At 39.2% G+C, this 22,362-nt stretch overlaps 1 protein-coding gene across 3 annotated transcripts in view; it reads right to left on the bottom strand.

The window, feature by feature from the left end:
* COL1A2 (collagen type I alpha 2 chain) overlaps positions 1-22,362 on the bottom strand; it is a 36,540-nt gene that overhangs the window by 2,696 nt on the left and 11,482 nt on the right. For all 3 annotated transcript variants that reach the window (XM_007450642.1, XM_007450643.1, XM_007450644.1), the window contains 39 exons: positions 22,133-22,186; positions 20,498-20,542; positions 20,150-20,203; positions 20,005-20,049; positions 19,285-19,338; positions 18,651-18,749; positions 18,481-18,525; positions 18,275-18,373; positions 17,782-17,835; positions 17,515-17,622; positions 17,092-17,145; positions 16,893-16,991; positions 15,918-15,971; positions 15,370-15,468; positions 14,929-14,982; positions 14,382-14,435; positions 14,174-14,227; positions 13,851-13,904; positions 12,825-12,869; positions 11,569-11,667; positions 10,271-10,378; positions 9,549-9,602; positions 8,566-8,619; positions 7,787-7,840; positions 7,636-7,689; positions 7,436-7,543; positions 7,006-7,059; positions 6,079-6,132; positions 4,923-5,084; positions 4,076-4,183; positions 3,298-3,405; positions 2,908-2,961; positions 2,712-2,819; positions 2,513-2,566; positions 2,035-2,142; positions 1,519-1,572; positions 1,290-1,397; positions 702-960; positions 100-284 (listed from right to left, as the gene is read on the bottom strand). In XM_007450642.1, the coding sequence (XP_007450704.1) occupies positions 100-284; positions 702-960; positions 1,290-1,397; positions 1,519-1,572; positions 2,035-2,142; positions 2,513-2,566; positions 2,712-2,819; positions 2,908-2,961; positions 3,298-3,405; positions 4,076-4,183; positions 4,923-5,084; positions 6,079-6,132; positions 7,006-7,059; positions 7,436-7,543; positions 7,636-7,689; positions 7,787-7,840; positions 8,566-8,619; positions 9,549-9,602; positions 10,271-10,378; positions 11,569-11,667; positions 12,825-12,869; positions 13,851-13,904; positions 14,174-14,227; positions 14,382-14,435; positions 14,929-14,982; positions 15,370-15,468; positions 15,918-15,971; positions 16,893-16,991; positions 17,092-17,145; positions 17,515-17,622; positions 17,782-17,835; positions 18,275-18,373; positions 18,481-18,525; positions 18,651-18,749; positions 19,285-19,338; positions 20,005-20,049; positions 20,150-20,203; positions 20,498-20,542; positions 22,133-22,186 (3,171 nt within the window). The remainder of the gene's footprint in view (positions 1-99; positions 285-701; positions 961-1,289; positions 1,398-1,518; positions 1,573-2,034; positions 2,143-2,512; positions 2,567-2,711; positions 2,820-2,907; positions 2,962-3,297; positions 3,406-4,075; positions 4,184-4,922; positions 5,085-6,078; positions 6,133-7,005; positions 7,060-7,435; positions 7,544-7,635; positions 7,690-7,786; positions 7,841-8,565; positions 8,620-9,548; positions 9,603-10,270; positions 10,379-11,568; positions 11,668-12,824; positions 12,870-13,850; positions 13,905-14,173; positions 14,228-14,381; positions 14,436-14,928; positions 14,983-15,369; positions 15,469-15,917; positions 15,972-16,892; positions 16,992-17,091; positions 17,146-17,514; positions 17,623-17,781; positions 17,836-18,274; positions 18,374-18,480; positions 18,526-18,650; positions 18,750-19,284; positions 19,339-20,004; positions 20,050-20,149; positions 20,204-20,497; positions 20,543-22,132; positions 22,187-22,362) is intronic.

The raw sequence follows: 22,362 nt of genomic DNA, 5'->3' as shown, positions 1-22,362 counted from the left end.
CCCATTTTGGTAAAGGGCTAAAATGTAGATAAATAAAAAACAAATAATCCTAACAAGATATTATTTAGTAGGAGAAGGAATGTTTGTAGGATTCCTTACCTGGGTACCACCATTGATAGTTTCTCCTACCCAGACGTGCTTCTTGGCCTTGGAACTTCTGTACCAGTTCTTGACTGGGATGTTTTCAGGCTGAGCCCGGATGCAGGTTTCGCCAGTAGAGAAATCACAGTATACTTTGATAGCATCCATAGTACATCCTTGGTTAGGGTCAACCCAGTAGTAACCTTTTAGAAAAAACAAGACCCAGATCATAAAACCTCTCATTGAGTGGCACATAGGTTCTAATAATTACTAGTCAAAGATTCTGATTCCCATAAGTAACAGTTCTGATTGTACTGTTATATTGTCTACTCCACATTAACAGGAAGAGGGTGGCTATTTTCTAAATTAGACAGTTCCTCCTCTCCTCTCCATGAAAATCAAATCAGGGTACATATTACCATGAAAAGGGCAAAAACAGATATCAAGACAATCTTGAAAATGCGTGCTGGTTGGGAGAAGAAAATGTTTTATTAAGTGGGTATGATTTCACATAATACAGTTTTTACCCAAGTACCTTTTTACTCTAAATATCAGTGGGAACTGATTTTGAAAAGCCTAACTTGTGAGAAGGGTCATTCTGGTTGGACATCTCAACCTACCACTGCTCCATTCTGGGTGGCTGAGTCTCAAGTCACGGCATGTGCGAGCTGGGTTCTTCCTAGAGCCTTCTGGAGTAAGAAGAGTCTCAATCTGGTTGTTGAGAGATTTCAGAGTAGCATCAACTTCATAATCCTTGGGTCTGAGAGACGGTGGTGAGCGAGGCTGGTCAGCCCTGTAGAAGTCTCCTTCAAAACCGAAGTCATAACCACCACCACTTGGGCCAGGAGGGCCAGGAGGGCCAGGAGGACCAGGAGGGCCCTGAAAAGTGTAAGTAATAAAGAGGAGGCTTTGTATTTGGTTACAGTGAGAGAGAATGAGAGCAGGTTTTCCGTCGAGATTCACACGAAAGCATGTTCTAATAAGTAAAAAAGAATCCAAGTTCATGTAAATAACAACTTGCTCCCAGGCATACTTGCAGGGATGGGCTTATAGAGCTCATTACATACAGACAATTTTTATATATTTTAGGAAACATACAGAAATGGGGGATTACTTTAATGTGTTGTTGTAATTGTCTTGGTTTGGTCTAAAGAAGATATTCCCTTAGGTCAGTGATGCCCTTTATTATTTCCCTAAATCATACTTACAGAAGGACCTTGGCTACCGTGAGAGCCACGAATGCCAGCAGGTCCGACTGCACCAGGATGTCCAGTGCGACCATCCTTGCCAGAAGGGCCAGAAGGACCAGAAGGGCCCTAGGGAAGAAGGAAACCAAGTCTGTGTGAGCCAGCAAAAACCCCACAAGGGAGAAGAGGTCTGGGGCTCACTGCCTGCCATAGGCTCCTTTCAGAGATAAACGTCTCTTAGTTGACCTACCCTAGGACCAGCAGGACCCACAGTGCCAGGAGCACCTTGATCGCCATGATGACCCTTTAAAGAGAGAATAGGAAAATCAAACTTTCAGAACATGTGTCGATACACAGATTTCAAAAAATTGAATGGAAAACTTTAGTTTCAATGGACTCTGGATTGAGAAAATTGAAAATGTAAAATGGGGCTCTTTTCTCTCATTATGTCTATTATATTCAATTATTCTACAAGCCACTTCAGAAGTGCAATATTAGTCATTCCTCTAATTATATTTATTTTAAGTGGAGTTGAAGGACATTGTTGCCAGGAGATTTTAATATATGTATATTTCTATCTCCCCTAACCCTCACCTTTTCGTGTTGGGATGAAATAGGATTACCTCTGAGCTATGGAGTTAGAGAACGGGAAGTGAATATGATGTAGGACATTTTAGAACAATAGCAGTGAAATTGTGAGGAAGTTCATTCTGTGTTGAAGGACTTTAAGATCTGTGTACATGCTGGATGTCCACATTGTACTTACAGCAAGACCAGGAAGACCCTGCAATCCGTTGTGTCCCTTTAAGCCAGGAAGACCTCTGGGCCCCTTATCACCAGGCTCTCCCTTATCACCTCGAATACCTTGTGGGCCCTATAAAGAAAAAGGACAGGACATTTACCTTTGAAAGATGACACTCACTTCTCCACAAATATTGTTCAATCTGTTTACAAAGATAATTCAAGACATGCAAAGGTCTAAAAGCCATGTGGGTGCTACTCCCAACTCTTAATCTGCTTTAGTTGAGCTGTCTGTAAAGTGGCTAAGCGTTGTGATAATTTAATACAAATAAGAATAGATTTGAAATATAAGAGATTAAAAGGTATTTGTAGCAACTCTCCACATGGACTAAATTTAAAAAAATATATATAAAATCCAGTCTATGTATTATTCATCTTTTTTAATGTACAGTGTGGACTGATCCTCCCTAACTGTTGTACAGAAATCTTCACCATGTACATACACTAGGACCTCTTGGACCAACAGCACCGGCCAGACCAACGGGACCAGAAGGACCCTGTGAATTAGAAAAGAAAAACACAATTTATCAGCCAAGCCCGAGATCCTCCTCCCTAGGCCACCACAGTTCCCAAGTGTGGGGAGGTCAGAGGTAAAGCCTGTTGAGGATGACAGCATTAAGGGACTGGTGTTTATAAACTTACAGATTCACCGCGGTTTCCATGTTTGCCAGTGGGACCCACAGGGCCTTGAGGACCAGGTGCACCCACAGTACCAGTGGGACCGGCGTTACCAGGGTAACCACGCTCCCCCTGCCGAAGGCAGAAATGAAGCTTAGCATCAATCTGGCCTGTAGTTTAGTCCCTTTTAAGTTAGAGAACAACAGTGAGGTATACTGACCTTGTGTCCAGCTTGACCATCGCGGCCTGGGGCACCATCACTCCCAGGGTTGCCCTGTGAAGACACCATGCCAATTAAGGTGCTTAGGGAGGCGCTGTAGCTCACTGACCCCTACAGTTCAGCTATCTGCCTTCATTACTCCCAGTGCCCAGTGGAGAGCCCCCTTTTCAGGCTGTTAAAAATAGGAACAAGAACTTGCCAACCTAGATTTTTATAGAATTGTTTATTTTAATATTTTGGCTACTTAAAGACTCATTCCCCAGCCCAAGTTATTTTTAGGATTGTCAATACTGGGAGTGGTGAGTACATGTAGACCTCAGCTCAGGATACAAAGTTACACACAAGGAAGTACTGCTAGGTTATATTTTACAAACCAAATGCTGGACTCACATCACGACCAGCTTCACCAGGAGCACCATTGACGCCAGGATTACCCACAGCACCAGGGGGACCACGGGCCCCAGTTGGGCCTGCAATGCCGAGAGGGCCAGGTTCACCCTAAAGAGGCAGAGAAGACAACGTTCCTCTCATTGGATTGAGTGCCACTCTCATTCTCCCAAAACAACGTTAGCCAGGGGATTCCAGTTTTAAGCGAGAAGGTAGATTGAAAGTGAGTGGGCCACATAATGGTAAGAAGTGTCATCAGTGTCATCTTTGCCCTTCTCCTACACACTTAGATGGTCAGCTTTATGTACTTTTGGAATGTTGCTCTGTACAAGGTGAGTCTAGTTTCATCTGATTTTCCAAATAAAATGAATTCATAAAGTTGAGAGAGTTTATGGAGATTAGATGGTTCCTAGTTGCTGTCATGTATTAGGTTTAATAGAATGATTCAGAACTTCTAGAGTTTCATTCTTCCTACAGGATAGATGATGCTAGCATTTCATACTGCAGAGGAGTAAATGCAATTAGAGCTTATATCGTTTCTAAGCATGTAAAAAGAACAAAAATTGTTCTGCATAATGTTAAGCTGTGTCTTTATAGCATGTGTCTAAGTAAGGTGGTATTAAAGCTTCTTAGATAAGTGACATGTGATCTGTATAAAGAAAATGCCATGAATAAAAAATCTTAAGTGCAGTTATTCACTGATCAATCTGTCACAGTTGAAGTGGCAGCTTTTAAATCTTTTCTTATGTTAATGAGAATAAGAATGGTGTCAAACACTCACCACAGATCCAGCAACACCTGGTAGACCACGTTCACCTCTAGAGCCTGGGAGACCCAGAAAACCAGGAGCACCAAGAAGACCTTGAGGACCTGGGGTGCCAGGAGATCCCTAAACAACAGTAAAAATACTGAGTATTACTGTAAGACCCTAGGAGACAACACAGGTTGGCTTGAGGCTTCTGAGAATGAGTTTATCCTCAGTTTAGAAAAAGGCTAATGACCTCCTATTAGTAGAACCTATCTTTGGCTATCTTTTCTCTAGTGAAGACAATGAGTTTACATCTTGGCATGTTTATTTCTTTGTACCTGGTTCCTCCTTGAGACCAATGGGACAACATTTTAAAATATGTGGTTGGGATTAATGAAGCCATCTTGGAGTGAGGGAATAGAGTTCTTATAGAATTTATGCTGGGAAGCAAATTTTGACCTTGGCCTCTAACTGCACCAGGTCTAGTAAAGTCACATTTCAGAGTAGCAATAATACTGCACATTGCATGTTTAAAAAATTGGTAGCTTACTGATATTGATTAATTTACAGTAGAGTGACCACAGCAATGGGATGCTGTTCCAATCCCAGTACCAGTGAGGTACCCTCACAACAGCTTAAAGGGCTGTATTGATAAAACAGTGAGTTCCCTCACTTATTGTCATCTCCATCTAGTGCCTTCTGAGCATCTGCTGAAGCCATTACACCTCAATATCTGTTGGATAGATTTCCTGGCTCAACTGAGCTCTACTTGAGAGCCTGCAATACTCATCAACAAATATATGCCACCTGAAGATTTGTATAAGGGATTTATATTAATTCAACACAAGGTATTAAGAAAGAGGAGTTTGAAATCACTTACAGCAGTACCAGGCTCTCCAGAGGGACCCTTCTCACCAGCAAAGCCAGGAGGGCCAGAAGCACCTGTTTCTCCAGTTCGACCAACCGGACCTTGGTCGCCGCGAGGCCCACGAAGTCCTTCTTTACCAGCAGGACCAGGGGGACCAGGGGGGCCAGTGATACCCTGTGAGCAAATACATGAGGTCATTTACTTTCTGTTAATCATCACGGAATGGGAGAGAGCAGCTGAGGTTCTAAATATTAAGATGCAAACAACTTGAAGCAACAAAATAATATCCTGGTCATTTTGGAGAAATGTTTAGAAGTCTTAACAGTCTTTCTTGTAGAAAGAAGCAACTTTCATCTTCCTCTCCTGGGGCTGTAATAAAGTGAACAACCGAGGCAGAAGCTATGGCAAATATCTGTGAGAAAAAGCAATGCTGTGCCACCAGCCACCTGGCATACTGGAATCAGAACTATGTCGAGTTATAAGAGCTAGCTGTAAATGAATGGGAATTTGGGTTTTGGAGGACTCTGCTTGTTTCTTTTTGAAGAAAGCCAATACAGGCATTTTGCTCATAATTGAGGAATCACATATGCTCTCAACTAGGTTTAATTAAATGCCTACAGGGAATGAAGATTTTTCTGTTATGAACCTGTGAAAGGATTCCAAGAAATCAACATCTTCGCTATTTTTTTTCCATGAAACCTTAACCAGAAGACTTAATCCTTTGTAATTAATTGAATTCTCTTGAGTCCTGACAGGAGAGTCTGAATCAGAATTAAATTAGAGGCCAAACCACCTTTAAATTCAGGAACAATTATACTTTAACAACGGAGGCAGAATGTTGGCCATAAAGGGTAATTAGATATAGAAATATCTGATATGTGACTAAAACTGTTCTGTTTTTTATTTTTAACAAAGAGACCATGCCCCTAAAAGGGGACAAGGGGACTTATGTTCACATGAATAAAAGCCTCTTAAACTGATATTTCTAATACAATTTCTGATGATTTTGCCTTAATGATTCAGAAAAACTGATTTCAGATTAGGAAAGTAATAGCAAAATATTAGTAGCATGTTTTTCATAGGGAGTTTCTTACCAGTTTCTTACTAGAGGCTAGGGATTTTGGCTAGAGTAAATAAATGAAGACACATTTTGAAGTGATTTACTTACAGAGGGTCCAGGAGGACCAGTCCTTCCAGCAGCACCAGGGAAACCCGTAGCACCCTAAGAACCAAGCACATCAAAATTCCACAGTCAGCACCAACTCCAGGAATTTGGGTAAGATGGACATTTCTCCCTTGGAAAATCCTCAGTACACGCGACCAAGGATGGACCAAAGAGTAGGCAGTGACAGCCTCAGGTAGGGTATTATGTTAAATATACCCAGGACCCCGAAGACCCTCCATCTCTACACAGCTTCCTGACCAGCATGCCCCCAGTTGCAATGCCTATATTTTGCATTAAGGCTCTGACAGTTCTTTTTTGAAATGCTAACACATTGCCTGATGGTTGTAAAAGCAAGAAGACAAGACACTATACTATTATTATATATGATCTGTATATATTAATAACTTAACCACCTGGCTGGGTGCTAAGGGAATGGACACTGAGTAAATAATTTTGTTTACAGAAGAAGGTATAATAAAAGACCAAGGGTATTAATTGCTGTCCAATGAGAGGAGGAAGAAGTCAGTGGAGTTGATTCCTGGGGAGCTTTGGATCTCTAGGAAGTCAGTGTGATAGCACTGGACACCAAGGGAAGGGACCTAATCAGGCAGAAGAAGGGGGGCATCAACAAAACGATAAAAGGTACCAAAGAAATATTTTACCCATTTCACAAACTACTTGGGGTTAACTTTGGTTATCATTAGCTCAAGTGAAGTGGTAGCAACATACAGTGAACTGACTTCCAGCTGGGATTAAGTTAACATTCCATGAATCTGATCTTAACTTCATTATCAGAATTTCTTTAAATAGTTAGCTTGACTCTCAAGACTCTCATTATAGTCTAAATTACCAAAAATTTCCAAACTTTCAAGTTGTCCCTAATAGATTCTGAAGAAAGAAAAATTATCAGAATACACTGTAAATACTCACAGGGGGGCCTCCATCACCACGACTTCCAGCAGGACCAGGGGGACCATTTGGACCCTAAATGGAAACAAGAAAAGATGGTCAAATCAGAAAACAATCTTTATAAATGTTACTCTTTTCTTCAAATGGATCATTCCCATGTCTATTAGAATCAAATCTAGAAATGTAAAATGATTATCTGTGTTATATAAAATAAATGTCCTTACTTCAATATTACCACCTTTATGGGTAATCAAAGAAGTGAGATAAAACAATATTTATGAAACTTTTATAATGTGTAAAGTGGTATGCAAATGTTAACTCTTATTTTAAAATTGTCTTCTATCTGGTATGTTCCCTGATGTATAGCAGGCACTTGATTGATTTATGTTGAGTTATAAGATTTCATGGGTAACTACACAGGCTGTGTTGACCATCAGTGAATTCAACTTACAGCTGGGCCAGCAGCTCCAACGGGGCCTGTGGGACCAGTAGGGCCATTTTCACCCTTGGGTCCTTTGGTTCCTCTCTCTCCTTTAGCACCAGGTTGACCAGCAGCACCCTGTTGGCAAGGAACAGTTATAGTTCAGGTGTTCCAACTTTACTTGCTAACTTGGAATGTTTTCAGATTAACCTGTGTCACATGATACTCACAGCAGGACCAGCAAATCCATTGGGGCCAGCGGGACCAACCTCACCACGTTCACCCTAGGTGGGGAAAGGGATTTTAAAATGTCTTAGCAATCTTAGATTCATGAGTGTCTAGAAGTTATGAGTGTCTAAAATGACCCAGGTTTTTACTTACAGGGCTACCACGAGGACCAGAAGGACCAGCGGGACCAGCAGGACCAGCTTCACCCTATAAGGGGGCCAAAAATGAGTTTCTCAGTGTTCCTCACACGAATGCTCAAAGAGGTAGGAGGGAGAGGGAACAGGCGTAGACAGTGGGCTCTTGCCAGAGTTTGCAATTGCATCCAAAGAGATAACTAATTCACATCTCACAGAGAAAAGTGAAATGGATTCTTACTCTGCATAATATTGTATTAATTTTGGAGGGTGAAATGGTATTGGTCATACACTTGCCAAAACACTATAAATCAGTGCCCACAATACCAGGAGGAGGACATTTTAATTTTTAGATGGACACAGGGCTGATCTATTTGCTGCAATTTGTGCAATACAATAAATAAGGTCTATTTTAAGTGGACTGTTCAATGTGAAATGGGCACACTATGTATTTTATTGATTTTTTTAAAATTTTACAATGAAGGCTTCAAGAAGGCCCAGTGCATTAGGATATTGTTAATGGGCAACCCCAAAAGACTTTAAAAGACTTTAAAACAAATGATAGGGATTTAAGTATAGATCAGATACCTGGCACGTGTATAGGAAGGGAAAGAGAACTTTAAACACACAACGTTTGTTTCTTGCTGCCCCATACTAATGGATAAGTTTTTAAATCAATGGGCTTTATACCAAGTCATAAAAATGAATTGCCAGGGCCCTTTGGGGCCAGGGTGGCAGGGAATTTTAGATACCGCCATTGGCTCAGAGAGCTGTAACTCAGTGAAAATGCATGCTTACCCGGTCCCCGTTGGCTCCAGCAGGACCAGGGGCACCTACGGCACCAGGAGCACCCTAGTACCAAAAAGAAAACAAGTCTTGTTAATAACACCCCCATACCGTCAAAAGTGACCCTTGCTGTTTCCCCTTGCTGTGCTTATAAAGTGACTGAACACTCGGTGTGGACATCAAGAAAGCCTTTGAAGCATTTCAGTTCTAATTATCAAGACTATTAGAAGCCACTCTCATGAGGCGAGTACTCTAGTGGTGAAGGTTATGGAACTAAGTCATGGGCAGGTTAGGAACACTGGGGAGATCTGAACTCTCTGCTCTTGTAAAATTCCCCAGAGAGGAGCAAATGACTAGCCTTGCTAAGAACTGTGAGGACTGTGTGAATTGGAGAAAGGATATGATGAATGTGCCACAGGGAGTTATCAGCCCTGAGGGAGAGGTGAGAAGAGCCCAAGTGGCTTATGGCCTGGAAGAGCCATGATATCAACACTCTAAGTAGGATTATTATACCTTTATGGGATTATCATTGGCATCTCCATGGCATTAACAGTTAATCTTTGGGGCTGCTCTTTGAGTGATAAATTCTTAGGGTATACATTTGAATAAACAGGACCTTATTAGAGGTTCTGGCTTCCTAAAATGTAAGAATTATTGTTTTTTCTAAAGCCCTATGATAAACAATCATTTAATGTTCTATTAAACCTAGAGATTTTGGACTGTAGTTTGTACTTGGTATAGTTAACACTAAGGAAGGTAGAAAATTCAGGCTATGATTTTCAAGGGGATAAGTCCTCATTTGAATTTTTCTTTTGGAACATGTAAACTGATATTATTAGTCATAGGTCCAGGAAGGAATGGAATACTCTTTTACAAAACTTGAATCCCTCTTTTGTCAGTTCAGTTTTGGAAAGCTTCTCAACTCAAATTGAGTGAAATGTAAAACAAAACAAAACAGAACAAAACAATCTGAGTACCAACAGAATTCTACTCACACGAGCACCGTCTCTGCCGTGGCTACCAGCATCACCTCTGAGACCAGTTTCACCCTGAAAGTAAAAAGCAAGAGCAAATGTTTGTTTTCTGATCAAATTTTTGAATCAAAATTAATCCGCAGTGTTTTTACAGAAGATGCTATAATACTTTTATTCATTAAGATCTTTAGTAATGTTTTGATTCCCCACCATTCTATAAAATATTGAATGAGGAAAAAATAATTCAAGGCCCTTTCCAGATTAGTGTTAAATATTCTTTTCTAATTTCCATACACCCTCCTGAAGCGTAATCAAGCAAGGTACAAATTCATGTGGACAGAATTATAAGGCAACATCACAATGGGCTTCAGTGCCTGATCACTCTTATGGCATAACTAATGCAGCAGCACGGTTGACAGCTGTTCAATATAGCTTCTTCCCATTAATTAGGGCAGGCTGAGGCATTATTGTTAGTGGCATTAAAATGAGCCTCATGTATTACTCAACACCATCTGTTTGCGTGAAATTCCATGGTAGCAAGGAATTTTGCCAGATTAGTGAGTTTAGAAATGCGTAGGTGCTAGGTGGCAGAGGGAAATGTATATAGATAGATATCAAAATGCTACCAGACCACCTGCCAAGAACTGTAAAAAAAAAAAAAAAAAAAAAAGGTTGACCTTGCACAGCCTTCTTTGTGAGAGTTCATCAACAATATGTATTGAGGTCAAACACTGAGAGGCTACCTTTTCTCCCTTGCCTCCAGGTATGCCAGCAGCACCCCTTTCTCCTGGGAGTCCATTAGGACCAGATGGACCAGCAGTGCCTGGAGCACCAACCACACCAGGTTCGCCCTTGAATCAAACACATGTGAAATCAGTTATTTCTGTGGTACAAGAAGAAAATGAAGAGCCAAACTCTTGAAGCATATTCCAATTTAAACATTTAATGGATAGCATGCTCGCCTGCTTAGACACAAAGGAGGCCTACTGAAAGGAGGGAGAATATAACCGAGGAAGATGCTGTTAATGACACAGTGACTGAAGAGAAGAGGGTAGTAGGATGGGTGCCTGTGATTTTTCTATAACCTCTCCCAGTCCTCTTAAGGGTCAGGCATGGGAGAGAAGAGGGTACGACAATGGAAGGCTGAGAGTAAAAAATGCCCACAAACGTTTTTCAAGGTGAAGTCTCTTAGCTCAGACAGGAAATATGGAAAGAAACCTCATCAACCGGGGAGATGTTTACATTCTAATCTTCTTAAGAGTGTGGACTATAGCTTCCATTTTTTAATAAAACCTTACAATTCCACATACTTAAAACCTGTTGACTAGCTCCTGAGATAAAACCCTTTGAAATAACTTCCTCACAGAACCAATATTTCCTTTCTTACTTCCTCTCTCCCTCTTACCTTACTTTTATTTTTTCCAATATCCTTCCATATACCAAAATAGCCTTTTATGGCAAATTTTTACCCCTTAAAGGTAAGAATCAGAAGTAATATGTTACCTTCTGTTTATTGTGGTTGAAGTAATCTGTTTTTCAGAAATGTGTAATTCCATCTATTTTAAGATCTAAACCACAGATTCTATTTTGAAACACAAGTTTTCAGGCTTATGTTTTTGGGATGAATGTACTGTCCAGTTAATTTTTATCATCATAAAATTATATTATTATTAAAATTTAGATTACTTTTTGAAATTTTACTTTATGAAGTAGGATGTTGGGAAGGTAAAAGTTCATTCTCTAAAAATAGCGTCCAAATGTATACGCTGTTTCTAGATTAAGACAAAAGTATAAATAGTGTGATGAGAAAAGAGTGAAAACCCATACTAGTTCATTTATGTGTGTAGAACACTGGGGTTTTGCCTCTTTTGGAATAATTCAAGTCTGTTGGAATCAGATTGTTATTTACTGAGGTGGAAATCATCACAGAACTGGAAATAAATTAAAAAAAAATCTGAGAAACAATTCATTTACTACTGTAAAGGATTTACTTATTCTAGAGCACACTGGGCCAAACCAGCAATATGTAACAAAGTTTTACCTTGTTCCCATCAGGCCCTGCAGGTCCAGAAGGACCTCGGCTTCCAATAGGACCAGCAGGACCAGCAGCACCACTTTCACCTGGGGGACCACGCTCCCCCTGTGAAAAGGGGATTAGAAGAAGTGTTACACTGTTCATCATTTTCAGAGATACCATTTTACACATTCGAGTTCACACTTGTTTAGCTTTTGAATCCTAGTTCTGCCATTTACTAGCAAATTATAATTATTTTTCCCTTAATTTCTCTACTAGTAAAATGAAGGGATGGGATGAGATAATCTCTAAGGTCTCATTCAGCTCTAATGTTCTATGGCTACAGCTCCAAAATTTGTTGCTTTTAGAGTGTAATATTCAACTTTTGGAATTCATTTCCTTTTTTGTGATAGGTCCATAGGTAAAAATAGATGCCAGTTATACACAGTACCATCATTTTAGGTGAATAGCAATGCCAGATATAAATAAGATTAGATATTTCATATCTATGCTCTCTTTATACAATTGCATGCAATATGATGTAACAGCTATAATACAGTTAACAGAGAATATATGTATGAAAATGTGTGTATTTGTATGTGTGTCTATCTTTCTATCTATCTAAATATTTCCCAATTTGCATGTAAATATCAGTACAACATAGTATTCTATGGTCCAGAATATTTAACATTTAAGTCCACATTGCAACTGTTTCAAGGGCCCTTGTTATAATTTGGTTCTATGATACTATGGTTCTATGACAGTAAATTTGTTTGGGCATCCTAGCTATATGGTAACTAGCCACATAACAATATACTTTAGGGGCCAACTAATCTTTCCAGTTATTCTAATGACCACAGACAAATGACATCAATTTATTTAATATTTAAAATAAAAGTAGGCTCATGATTTCATCTTTTAGACTCTGAACACCAACACACATTGGAAAAATTGATTTTAAATCTTAGTAAGGTATTACTTTTCCTTAGCTCAGGTCGAGCCACTGTCATAAATATATCATACTTGTTTGTATAAATCACTGAATATAATCCCTATATTAGTTCATTTATGTTTCTTATAACCCTGTGGTTTTTAAATAAGAAACATGAGCAATGACATAAAAAGCCTATCAGTTTAGAAATTGAATATTCTCTGCAGATTATGTTTGACTACAGAAGAGTGTCAGGAATTTGCTGTTACGAGGTCATCAATAGTTTTTAGGAGAAGGCACCATTTGTTTTAAAAACATTGCGAGAAGTTTATGAAAGTTAAGTAACACTTACTCTTGGACCAGCAGGACCAGGGAGACCAAATTCACCAGGGATACCCTAGGCGAAACATGAGAAAAAATAAAGTGTGAAACTTATGTATGTTCTCTAAATCCACATATGTTTATGATATTTAGAAAAGTTTTGAGAGTGAAATAAAGCCAGATAGGCTCTACCTACATGAGCGTATAAGTACACAGGCTATTAGGAACAAGAGAGCTTTCAGTGGTGTATGGAGAGATTTAAAAAAAGTGAGAATTCCCCTGATATTAAATATATATCTATCCTAGAACCTGGTATCAGAAAATGTTAGTCTCTCATTATTTGGTTTATTGCTTTTTAAAAAGTGACAAAAGACTCTCTCCTTTGATAATATAATAAATAATGATGATGAACAATCTCAGACATTGCCTATTTTTAGTTATATAACAGACTGCTTTCTTAATAGAAATGATCATATTCTGCACATTACCTAGTTAATTGTATACCCAAGTGTATCTCCTTTATTACTGACCAGCTGTCTCCTTAATGTGCCCCACTGTTGACAAAGGAGAGCAGGCCACAGAATGTAACTGAACTGAGGCACATTCATCACAATTACAGAAAAAATGACTCAGAACTCATGCCCTGATTGTGAATAGCAGTGTCACGTCTGAATGCCAAGAAAAACATTAAAAGCAATTTTTCAGGGTCTAGTTTGATGGAAAATCAGTGCATTTATTTTTTTTACTATGGAGAGGGCAATAATTTGTATTTTAACATTACCAAGAACAATACAAAAAGTAAGGCTATTAAATGGAATGTTCACGATATTGTACTTCCATAATGTGATGTTTCATTCAATCCTAAAAACAAAGTAATTTGAATGAAAATGAGTAACTTGGCTCATTCTCTCCATCAGTACCAACATATGTAGAACACTATCATTAACATATGAAATATGAAGTTTCCTTTTGCATATTATAATTGCACTGCAGTAGGGTATTAAACAGAGGGAAAGTCCCAAGTTTAGGCGAATTTACTATCACTTGTTTTACTCACCCTTTCTCCTGCTTTGCCAGCTTCACCAGCTGTACCTGCAGGGCCAGGCAGGCCCTAGATGAAAAAAAAGACAAACCTCAATCTTTATGGCTATATTTGGGGGATTTTCTAATAATTGTTTTTTTGGGGAAATATCTAATATCAACATGATCACTAACTATTGTGTGTTATTAAAGGATTACAGAAAAGTTTGCCTTGAAAAAATGTACGCTTCTTTGCTTCAGTTCTGAAACCATGTTCTGTGTGGTCGGGAGACTGTTATAGTTATTTACAGCTGGATAGTCTGACCAAAAGCAGTAGTCTGTATGTTTTAGCTGACTTACCTGGAAGCCTGGAGGACCAGCGGGACCCTGTTCACCTTTTCCACCTGAGACACCCTGAAAATGATAGGAAAGATTACATAAATAGAGATATATGCCACCATTGCTATCGAGCTACATAACTTTTAGACTGGAAAAAGAAAGATGCCCATTTTTGTGGGACTAGATTCGTTTTAGTGCAAAATAGAGCAGGAGTGAGAGAAATACTCACCTGTGGTCCAGGAGGTCCCTGAGCACCATTGTTTCCATCCGGACCTGGAGCACCCTAAAATGTTCAACAGAAAGGCTCAGAGTTAGTTGCCTGTGAGTCAGACAATTTAAGATACCCCAAAGTCTCCCTCATGTATTACTTCCTCACAACAAAGCTTGTTATTTCAGCATGAATTAAACACATTGTGGCCAAGGCTCAAATGCTACCTACTAACTTGTGATATGGCTCATAGGAAATCCATGGATGAAGGGCAATTTATGAAAGTCAGAGAATGCTACTAGCATATTCATAGCCTTTTAATCATAAAATGAATTAAATAAAAACCAAATGCATCCATAAATATTTTTGACTTAATATACATTCTGATTCATCATAGCTCACTGCCTTATAAGTGTGGTTAAAGAGAAAAGACATTTTGTGATGGTGAAAGGAAGCTTGGGGATGCCATCTTAGAAAGAAAGTGATGGAATGATATCAGATGGCCTCAAAAGATGTGTATCCTACGTGAATACTATGTGGATAGAGCCGCATAGAAGTTAGTACCCACCCGAGGACCGGCAAGACCAGCATGACCTTTTTCACCATTTTTGCCAGGATCACCCTATAATAAACATTAAAAAAAAAAAACAACATTTAATGTCAAATTAACCATGACAATTTTGAAACGTGAATTTCTTGCCTTTTTTCTTTTTTTAGATTCCTAGTCCTTGAATTCTGTTATTTAAGGCATGATCCATCATCATGCACCTCCAGATACAATAAAGTACACTTATGTCTGCAGGAGCATATGACTCAAGATGTGGATTTTCAGCAGGCACAAATGATACAGTGGAGGTCAACTTTTGTTGTGGTAAGTGGCTTGCAGTTTTCTTGTGTTGAAAGGAACCCCCTTGAGGTAGAGTGGACTGAGGCAGGAGAGAAATAATAAGAGTTTTGATGAAATGTGGCAAAAAAGTGCCGAGGGAGAAGAGGTTGTGGTGATTCTTACGGTGGGGCCTTTGGGTCCAGGGAATCCGATGTTGCCAGGCTCTCCTCTTGTTCCAGCTGGGCCAATTGGTCCAGGCCTGCCATCAATACCAGGGAGGCCCTGCAACCAGAGTTTATTTAAAGTTTACTCAGCACAGGATCTCACAACCTCAAGCTTGTGATGCTGCCACAGGATGAAACAGAAGCATTTTCTGATTGTAGAGAGCTTCCTGTATAAAGTGTCAATAAATTATGAATCCGCTTTCCTTTTCTAAATAGGATGTCGGTACATGCACATCCAAGTCAATCTCATATGTACACAATTCCCTCTTTCTCCTCTCTTTTCATACCCTTGTCACCCTCTTCAATATTCCCTGCCATGTTTTTCTTTTTCCTTCTCTCCTTTTGCTCCTGTGTTCATTTGGACTCTGTAATTACAATCTATTACTTTGCATTCTCAGATATGTATGTGGCTAATATATATTTTCAACGTGTTCACATATAAATAAGCTACAGGAAACACTTGATAAGGGTGCAATAAGTGTCCTTGAAAATATAAGCGATACTTACCATCGGACCTTCTTTACCAGCTGGGCCAGCATTTCCAGGGGAACCAGGAAAACCCTATAAAATAAATGAGGATGCTTTCCTATTGGCACTCTAACACATATACTCAAGGCTCCAATTAACTGAAATCTCACAAAAGCACTTTCCCCCCACTTTTTGTTTGTTGACTAGGGCAAAACATTAGGGGTATTAGCCACTAGCTGGGAGGTATGAAAGAGCTCTGAAAACTTTCTTCTTTCTATTTTTAATGCCTTTCCTTTTACTGAATTTTAGTGCAACTGATCCATTTAAAGATATCTCAAGAAACTGTTGAGCAACATACTATATGTGCAAAATGTATATGTTTTTTTACCTTAGAATAGAAAAACAAATACTTTTAGTAAGTAATTTTCAAAGTGGATTTTTTAAATTGCTATATTCGGTGTCTTTATTACTTGTTTATGGTACAATGACAGTTGATACTCATCCGTAAGAGATAATGGAGGCAAAAAATTGCTCTATTGCTATGGATTAGAGTGTCTACAGATCTAAAGGTCATTTCTCCGAGCTAGTGTGATGCTGAATACATTACAGCACTTTGTGATCACTGGAAAAATGATTCACTTATGAATCTAATAAACTGATAATGTATAGTCCTAATATATTTCATGAACACCTTATATAAAACTCACAAATTGAGATAAAAGATTCATGCTGATAGGAGAACCAACCTAATTTGGGTATATTAAAATAAATCTATTCTTCCAAAAACCTCACAGCCATTGTATCAAGTAATAAATAGGAAATTTATGAACTAACTAAATTCGTCAAAATATCTACTGGGCTTTGATAAAGTTAAATTAAAAAGGGAACCATCAGCAAGTCTACCAACAAATTAACTTTTGATTTTTTTTTATTGTTGTCTTCAAATATTAATCATCCCTTTAGGAAAGGAAACAGTGCTGGGTGTGACTTGCTCAAAATCAATCTGAAACTTACTCGGGGTCCCATGAGGCCAGGCTCTCCAGGGCGACCAGAATCTCCACTGGGACCTCGCACACCAGCAGGGCCAGTTCCACCGCGACTACCATGAGGGCCCTATTAAAAAGAAAGGGAGGGGAGGTTGTTAACTCCAGTGACATACCCACGGCCAGAAGCATCAAGTTCCTTCCCAGGATGTGAGTAATAGACAACTTACCATGACACCAGCTCTGCCATCGGCTCCAGGAAGACCACGAGACCCAGGATTTCCCTGTAACAAAGTACATGAAATAGAAAAGGATTGGAGAGTATCCTTATATCAGTTAGGGCAGAATTTATTGAAACATGGCATGCATGCAAGAAATCTTGATGACCTTATGGGGGAGATACAATTACAAACCAAACCAAAAAACTTCATCCAAACCCCAAAGGACTGTGTGGAGGAAACCTTCTGCAAAGGTAGGTCAACACTGTTTCCAGACCAATTTTATAACATATCAGATTGAGAGTCAGTGATTTAAGAAAGCAGATGGAAAGCAGATGTTTCCTTCATCTAGAAAAGGCACTCGGTAATTCTGACCAGTTCTCAACGAATGGGTGCCTCTGGTGTGTCTGGGTGTCAAGAGCATTTGGAACCTACCCTCAGCCCAGGAGGTCCTGGGGGGCCAGCGGATCCAATTTCACCAGTGGTGCCTCTCTTTCCTTCTTCGCCACTGGGACCAGGAGGACCTGTGGGCCCAGCAGCACCCTATTTAATGAAAAAACCAAAGAAGGGGTCACAGGAAAAGTAAAATTTGTGTTCATATCTAGCTAGAAAAAAAAGTAATAACTTTAAGAAAGTGAAAGTATTACTTTTTGGATTGAAAAAGTAGTAACTCCATAAAATTGTGATTATAGAACTACTTACGGGCTCGCCCTTGTTGCCACTCTCTCCTTTGGAACCAGCTGGACCAGGCTCACCCTAGGGTCCAATACAAAACAGTGGTCAAAAGACAAACATTTGTCACAACTCTCTGGAAGACAAACATCAGGGGCTATTTACAAATCAAAGTAAAGAGAGCTTTAGTTCTCTAAGAAATATGCTCAGTTCATATTTAAACGACCTACAGGGGAATGAATGGTCTTGGTTGAAAGGACAAGACTGATATAATAGAAGTGTGCCTCACTGACCTTTGGGTAATGTTCTAGGATAGCAGAAGGGGTGTGTCTGTGTGTGTGTGTGTGTGTGTGTGTGTGAGGGAGAGAGTATACATAAGTGTGCTGAACTTACAGAAGAAATACACACTGAAAACGCTAAGGAAGAAATAAGGATAAGACGACAAGACGAAGTCTAGATGGGGATGAAATGATGGTAGAGCTGGTATTTCAGAATGATGAAAGCATAAGCCATGACCACTTACAACAAGTCCTCTGGCACCAGTAGCACCAGCAGCACCAACAGGGCCAGGAATACCCCGGGGTCCAGGGAGGCCAGGAGCCCCAGCAACGCCAGGAAGGCCCTGGGAAAGAAACGCAGCATGGTCCCTCATGAGGCAACTGGTAGGAGAGACAGCATCCATTAAAATACCTTTAAAACCACAGCAGCACATTTTAGCCATATACTCACGGCAGCACCCTTAGCACCATGAAGGCCATTGGCTCCAGGGTTGCCCTGTGACGAAAAGGAAGGGAGAAAGATATGGTTCGTAGGAGTATTTCTGTTCTTCTTTGACCCCACCTTCATTCTTTTTGTTTTCTTCCTTCTACTCAATGAAGTTAATGACAGTGGCTACTTACAGGAGGTCCAACAGGACCAGAAACACCTGGAAGACCCACTTCACCACGGGAACCCGCGGGACCAGCAGGACCAGGGTTACCGACAGGTCCAAGTTCACCCTAAAAACAGGAATGACATTGAGGCATTAGTCAGCAAATAATGAAATAGCATATCTCTGTTTTTAGGTCGCCAAGTTTTATGAAATTTCTTCAGAATTACAATAATTTCCCTTATCTGATCTGGTACCACAGATTGGGGTTTGTGTTCCTATTTTCCTGGCCTGGTTCTGCCATCTTGGCTACCATTGCTGTCTTCACCTACCTCTGTCTCTCTTGGTAGAGACTCTGGTTCTCAGCCAGTCAGTCCCAACTAGTTTGGAAGTATCCCAGAGGAACCCCAGGGGATCAGTTTCCATGTTGCCATCTCTATCTATGCTCATAGCGCTTGGGTACAGAGAGATCATCTATTTCAAGTTTAGAGTGAGAAAACTGTTCATTCTGTATCTGAGAAAACTGGTCATTCTGTATCCATTTCGAAGGAGGGACTAATTAAGCTGCCCGTTCTGTAATTATCTATATGCAAACACAGTCCCTATCTTTCACATCACAATAAAATGTTTATCAAGGTAATGACAATGGTCACCAGCATTTTTACCTTGGGGCCAGGAGCACCTGGGAAGCCTGGAGGGCCAGCAGACCCAAGAGGACCCTGAAATCAAAGGAGAAGGTGGAAAGAAGTTTCCTCTCAGTGAATTAACAAAACAGTGGGATAGGGAGGGTGGGAGGAAGGGAGACGCAAGAGGGAAGAGATATGGGAACATATGTATATGTATAACTGATTCACTTTGTTATAAAGCAGAAACTAACAAACCATTGTAAAGCAATTATATTCCAATAAAGATGTTAAAAAAATAAAAATAAAAAATCAAGTTATTAGTGGAATGTTTAACAAAATACAAGTATGAGCTGTGCACTAAAGCCTACAAAACGCTATTGGAAAAAGAAAAGCCCTAAATAAAGTGATCGTCAATGGAAAAAAAAAAAAATTAACAAAACAACAACAGAAGATTGAAGTGGCTTAGAGTGGCTTGATCTTACTTAATGTTGGCAAAGAGAAAACTGACAGCTAATCTGTTGTCATTGGTATGTTATCGAAGGGAAGACATTCCAGGTATCCCAGGTGAGGTAGATTTTACTTTATATATCAATTACAAACCTCAGGGATAGTAGTTCTTATAAATAGAACCTTTAAATGACCTCTTAGAACATTTGGTAAGGTGTCTAAAATGGTGTTATTTCATAGGGAATTAATAAAGAAGATAGCTCCCATCCCACACTCTCAGTCCCTTCCAAATTCCTCAGTGTCACCACTTACAGCAGGACCCACAGGACCCACACTTCCATCACTTCCACGGGCACCCTATGAAGAAAATAAAGAAAAAAGTCGAGTGGAAAGTTAAATGGCACCTATTAGAAGATTTTTAAAAAGAATAAAAATGAACAAACGTGGAAGCACTCACAGCTGGGCCAGGCGCACCGACACGTCCTCTCTCACCAGGAAGCCCACGAGCTCCCTAGAAGCAGAAATATTTCCACTGAAATCCAGAATGCTAATTTAAGAAAAAGTTACAGGCATCATTTCCTTTTTCCAATTTCCAACATGTGCAAGAATCCACTAGAAATAAATAGGTCTTGTTCTAATTCCAGCTAAAAGGTAATGATTTCAATTAACTATGCAGAAGGCTATTAGAAAAACATCAAAGAATACAAATGCCAAGGGAAATGGTAATTAGCAAAAACATTAAAGAAGTTCCAGCTTGCAAAGAGTGTACACATTTTTGATTTACAGTAAAGTAATCGATACTTACTATTTGACCTGGAATTCCATTTTCACCAGGGGCACCAGGTTCACCCTACATGGAAAAGGAAGATTGAGTTTTTTTTATTCTATATTTTAATTATTTTCTTCTGATTTGGTAATTTTTACACTATTACTTCAACCATTCATATATTTTGTAACATTTCTTACATAGATTGTTTCTCAATTATGCCAATCACATACATTTAAAAAATTTATGAAATATGGGTTTTTATTTAGATAATACCAAATATCGCAGAATCAGGGAGGTGTGGTCTAGTGTTATTTACCCTTTCCCCAATTTTCCCCTTAGATTTTGGATATCATTTTAGACTAGGCGTATATATTAGCAATGATAACATAAAAAGAGATGATAGGATAAATTGCTTTCAACATAACCATATTTACCCTCTTTAAAGTTATTTTGAAAACTCAATATTTTTATTTTTATAAAATATGCATGAAAAATTAAAGCTTCATAATATTTTATAAAACTGTCCTATTTACTTTCAATCTACATTCTTTTTTTTTTTTTTTTTTTTCCAATCTACATTCTTATCTTGAGTAAAAACCATGTTGGTGGGGGTAGTGGTGGTAGTGATGCTGGTGCCGGTGGTAATTTAATACCATGGCACATGAAAAGGAACTTTCCTTCAAGGTAATCTAATTTAGATATAGAAGAAACCTGGTTTTCGAGACCATTTAAGGACGCTTCATTTCTAGGATTCTATCTGAAGTGTATTCTTTGTGAGTAAGCACTAGAGTGGGAGTCAGGAATTCTAGCCTGTGCCCTTCTAACTTCTAGATGTGTGACTTTGGGCAAGTCACTTACTCTCTCTAAGCCTCAGTTTCCCTCATCTGCAAAATGAGAGGGTCTCCAAAGCTCCTTGCCGCCCTAACATTTTATGATGCTGTGATCAGTAGTCTGAGCTCTTATATTAGGCTCCAGGGAGAATGAGTTTGACCTTATCCATTGGTGTGGCAGCTGGAAAGTTAGAACGGATTCTCCATATTCATGTTCATTTCTGGTCCCACTAGTATTCCTTACTCATTAATTTGTGATTACGTTGGTATTCACTTTAATATCACATTATCTCCTTAATAGGAGAGAGAACATTTTATAGTTGAAAATACTGTCAGAGAAGAGCCCAGCCAAGAGATAACACACTTCTGAGACTTTAATTACCTAATTAAAATTTTTTTGAGTGTGCACAGATAAATCACAGGAAAGAGGTTGAAAAGTATATTGTGACATGAATGTACCCATCTAATTAGTGCATGGCAAAGGAGAATTTACTATTTAAAATAACATAGTGTTCTAATATCTGATTATATGTTTATTTACTTTTATTTTGGCTGCAGAGATCGACTAAAATTATAGGAGGAGAGGAAATAGAGGAAGAAATTATTGACATGTTTTTTAATCTCAATTGCTTAATAGATATTGAATTAAATAAATATTATTAATAATTGGCCTTTTGTTACAGAATCCCATAGTCCTCACCACTGAGGGATTTAAAGTATTGAAGAGGAAATAAGACATGCTTCAGAATATGATTAGCCTTCAGTAAAAATATACTTTCTGATGGCGATGGGAAATTACAATCAATTTTTTTAAAAACAGTGCTTCTGATTTAGTATTTACCTTCACACCTGGAGTACCAGGCTGTCCCTTCAACCCGTCCAGACCATTGTGACCCTGAAAGGCAAATCCTTATTATTAAAATGCTCTTCCATTACAGTGTTCGGTCAACTCAAACATCTTCTATCTTTGCAGTTAATATCTCCTGCGTGAATCTTGTGACTGCTTCTGTAGAATGGAGTCCCATTGCCTCAGCTCCCAACAAACTCCCTCTGCTGCCCTAGTAAGTCACT

This window comes from Lipotes vexillifer, unplaced genomic scaffold (assembly GCF_000442215.2).
Source record: "Lipotes vexillifer unplaced genomic scaffold, Lipotes_vexillifer_v1.1 scaffold172, whole genome shotgun sequence".
NCBI lineage: Eukaryota > Metazoa > Chordata > Mammalia > Artiodactyla > Lipotidae > Lipotes > Lipotes vexillifer.
Note: the sequence above shows the minus strand (reverse complement) of the source record. Positions and strands in the feature narration are given on the sequence as shown.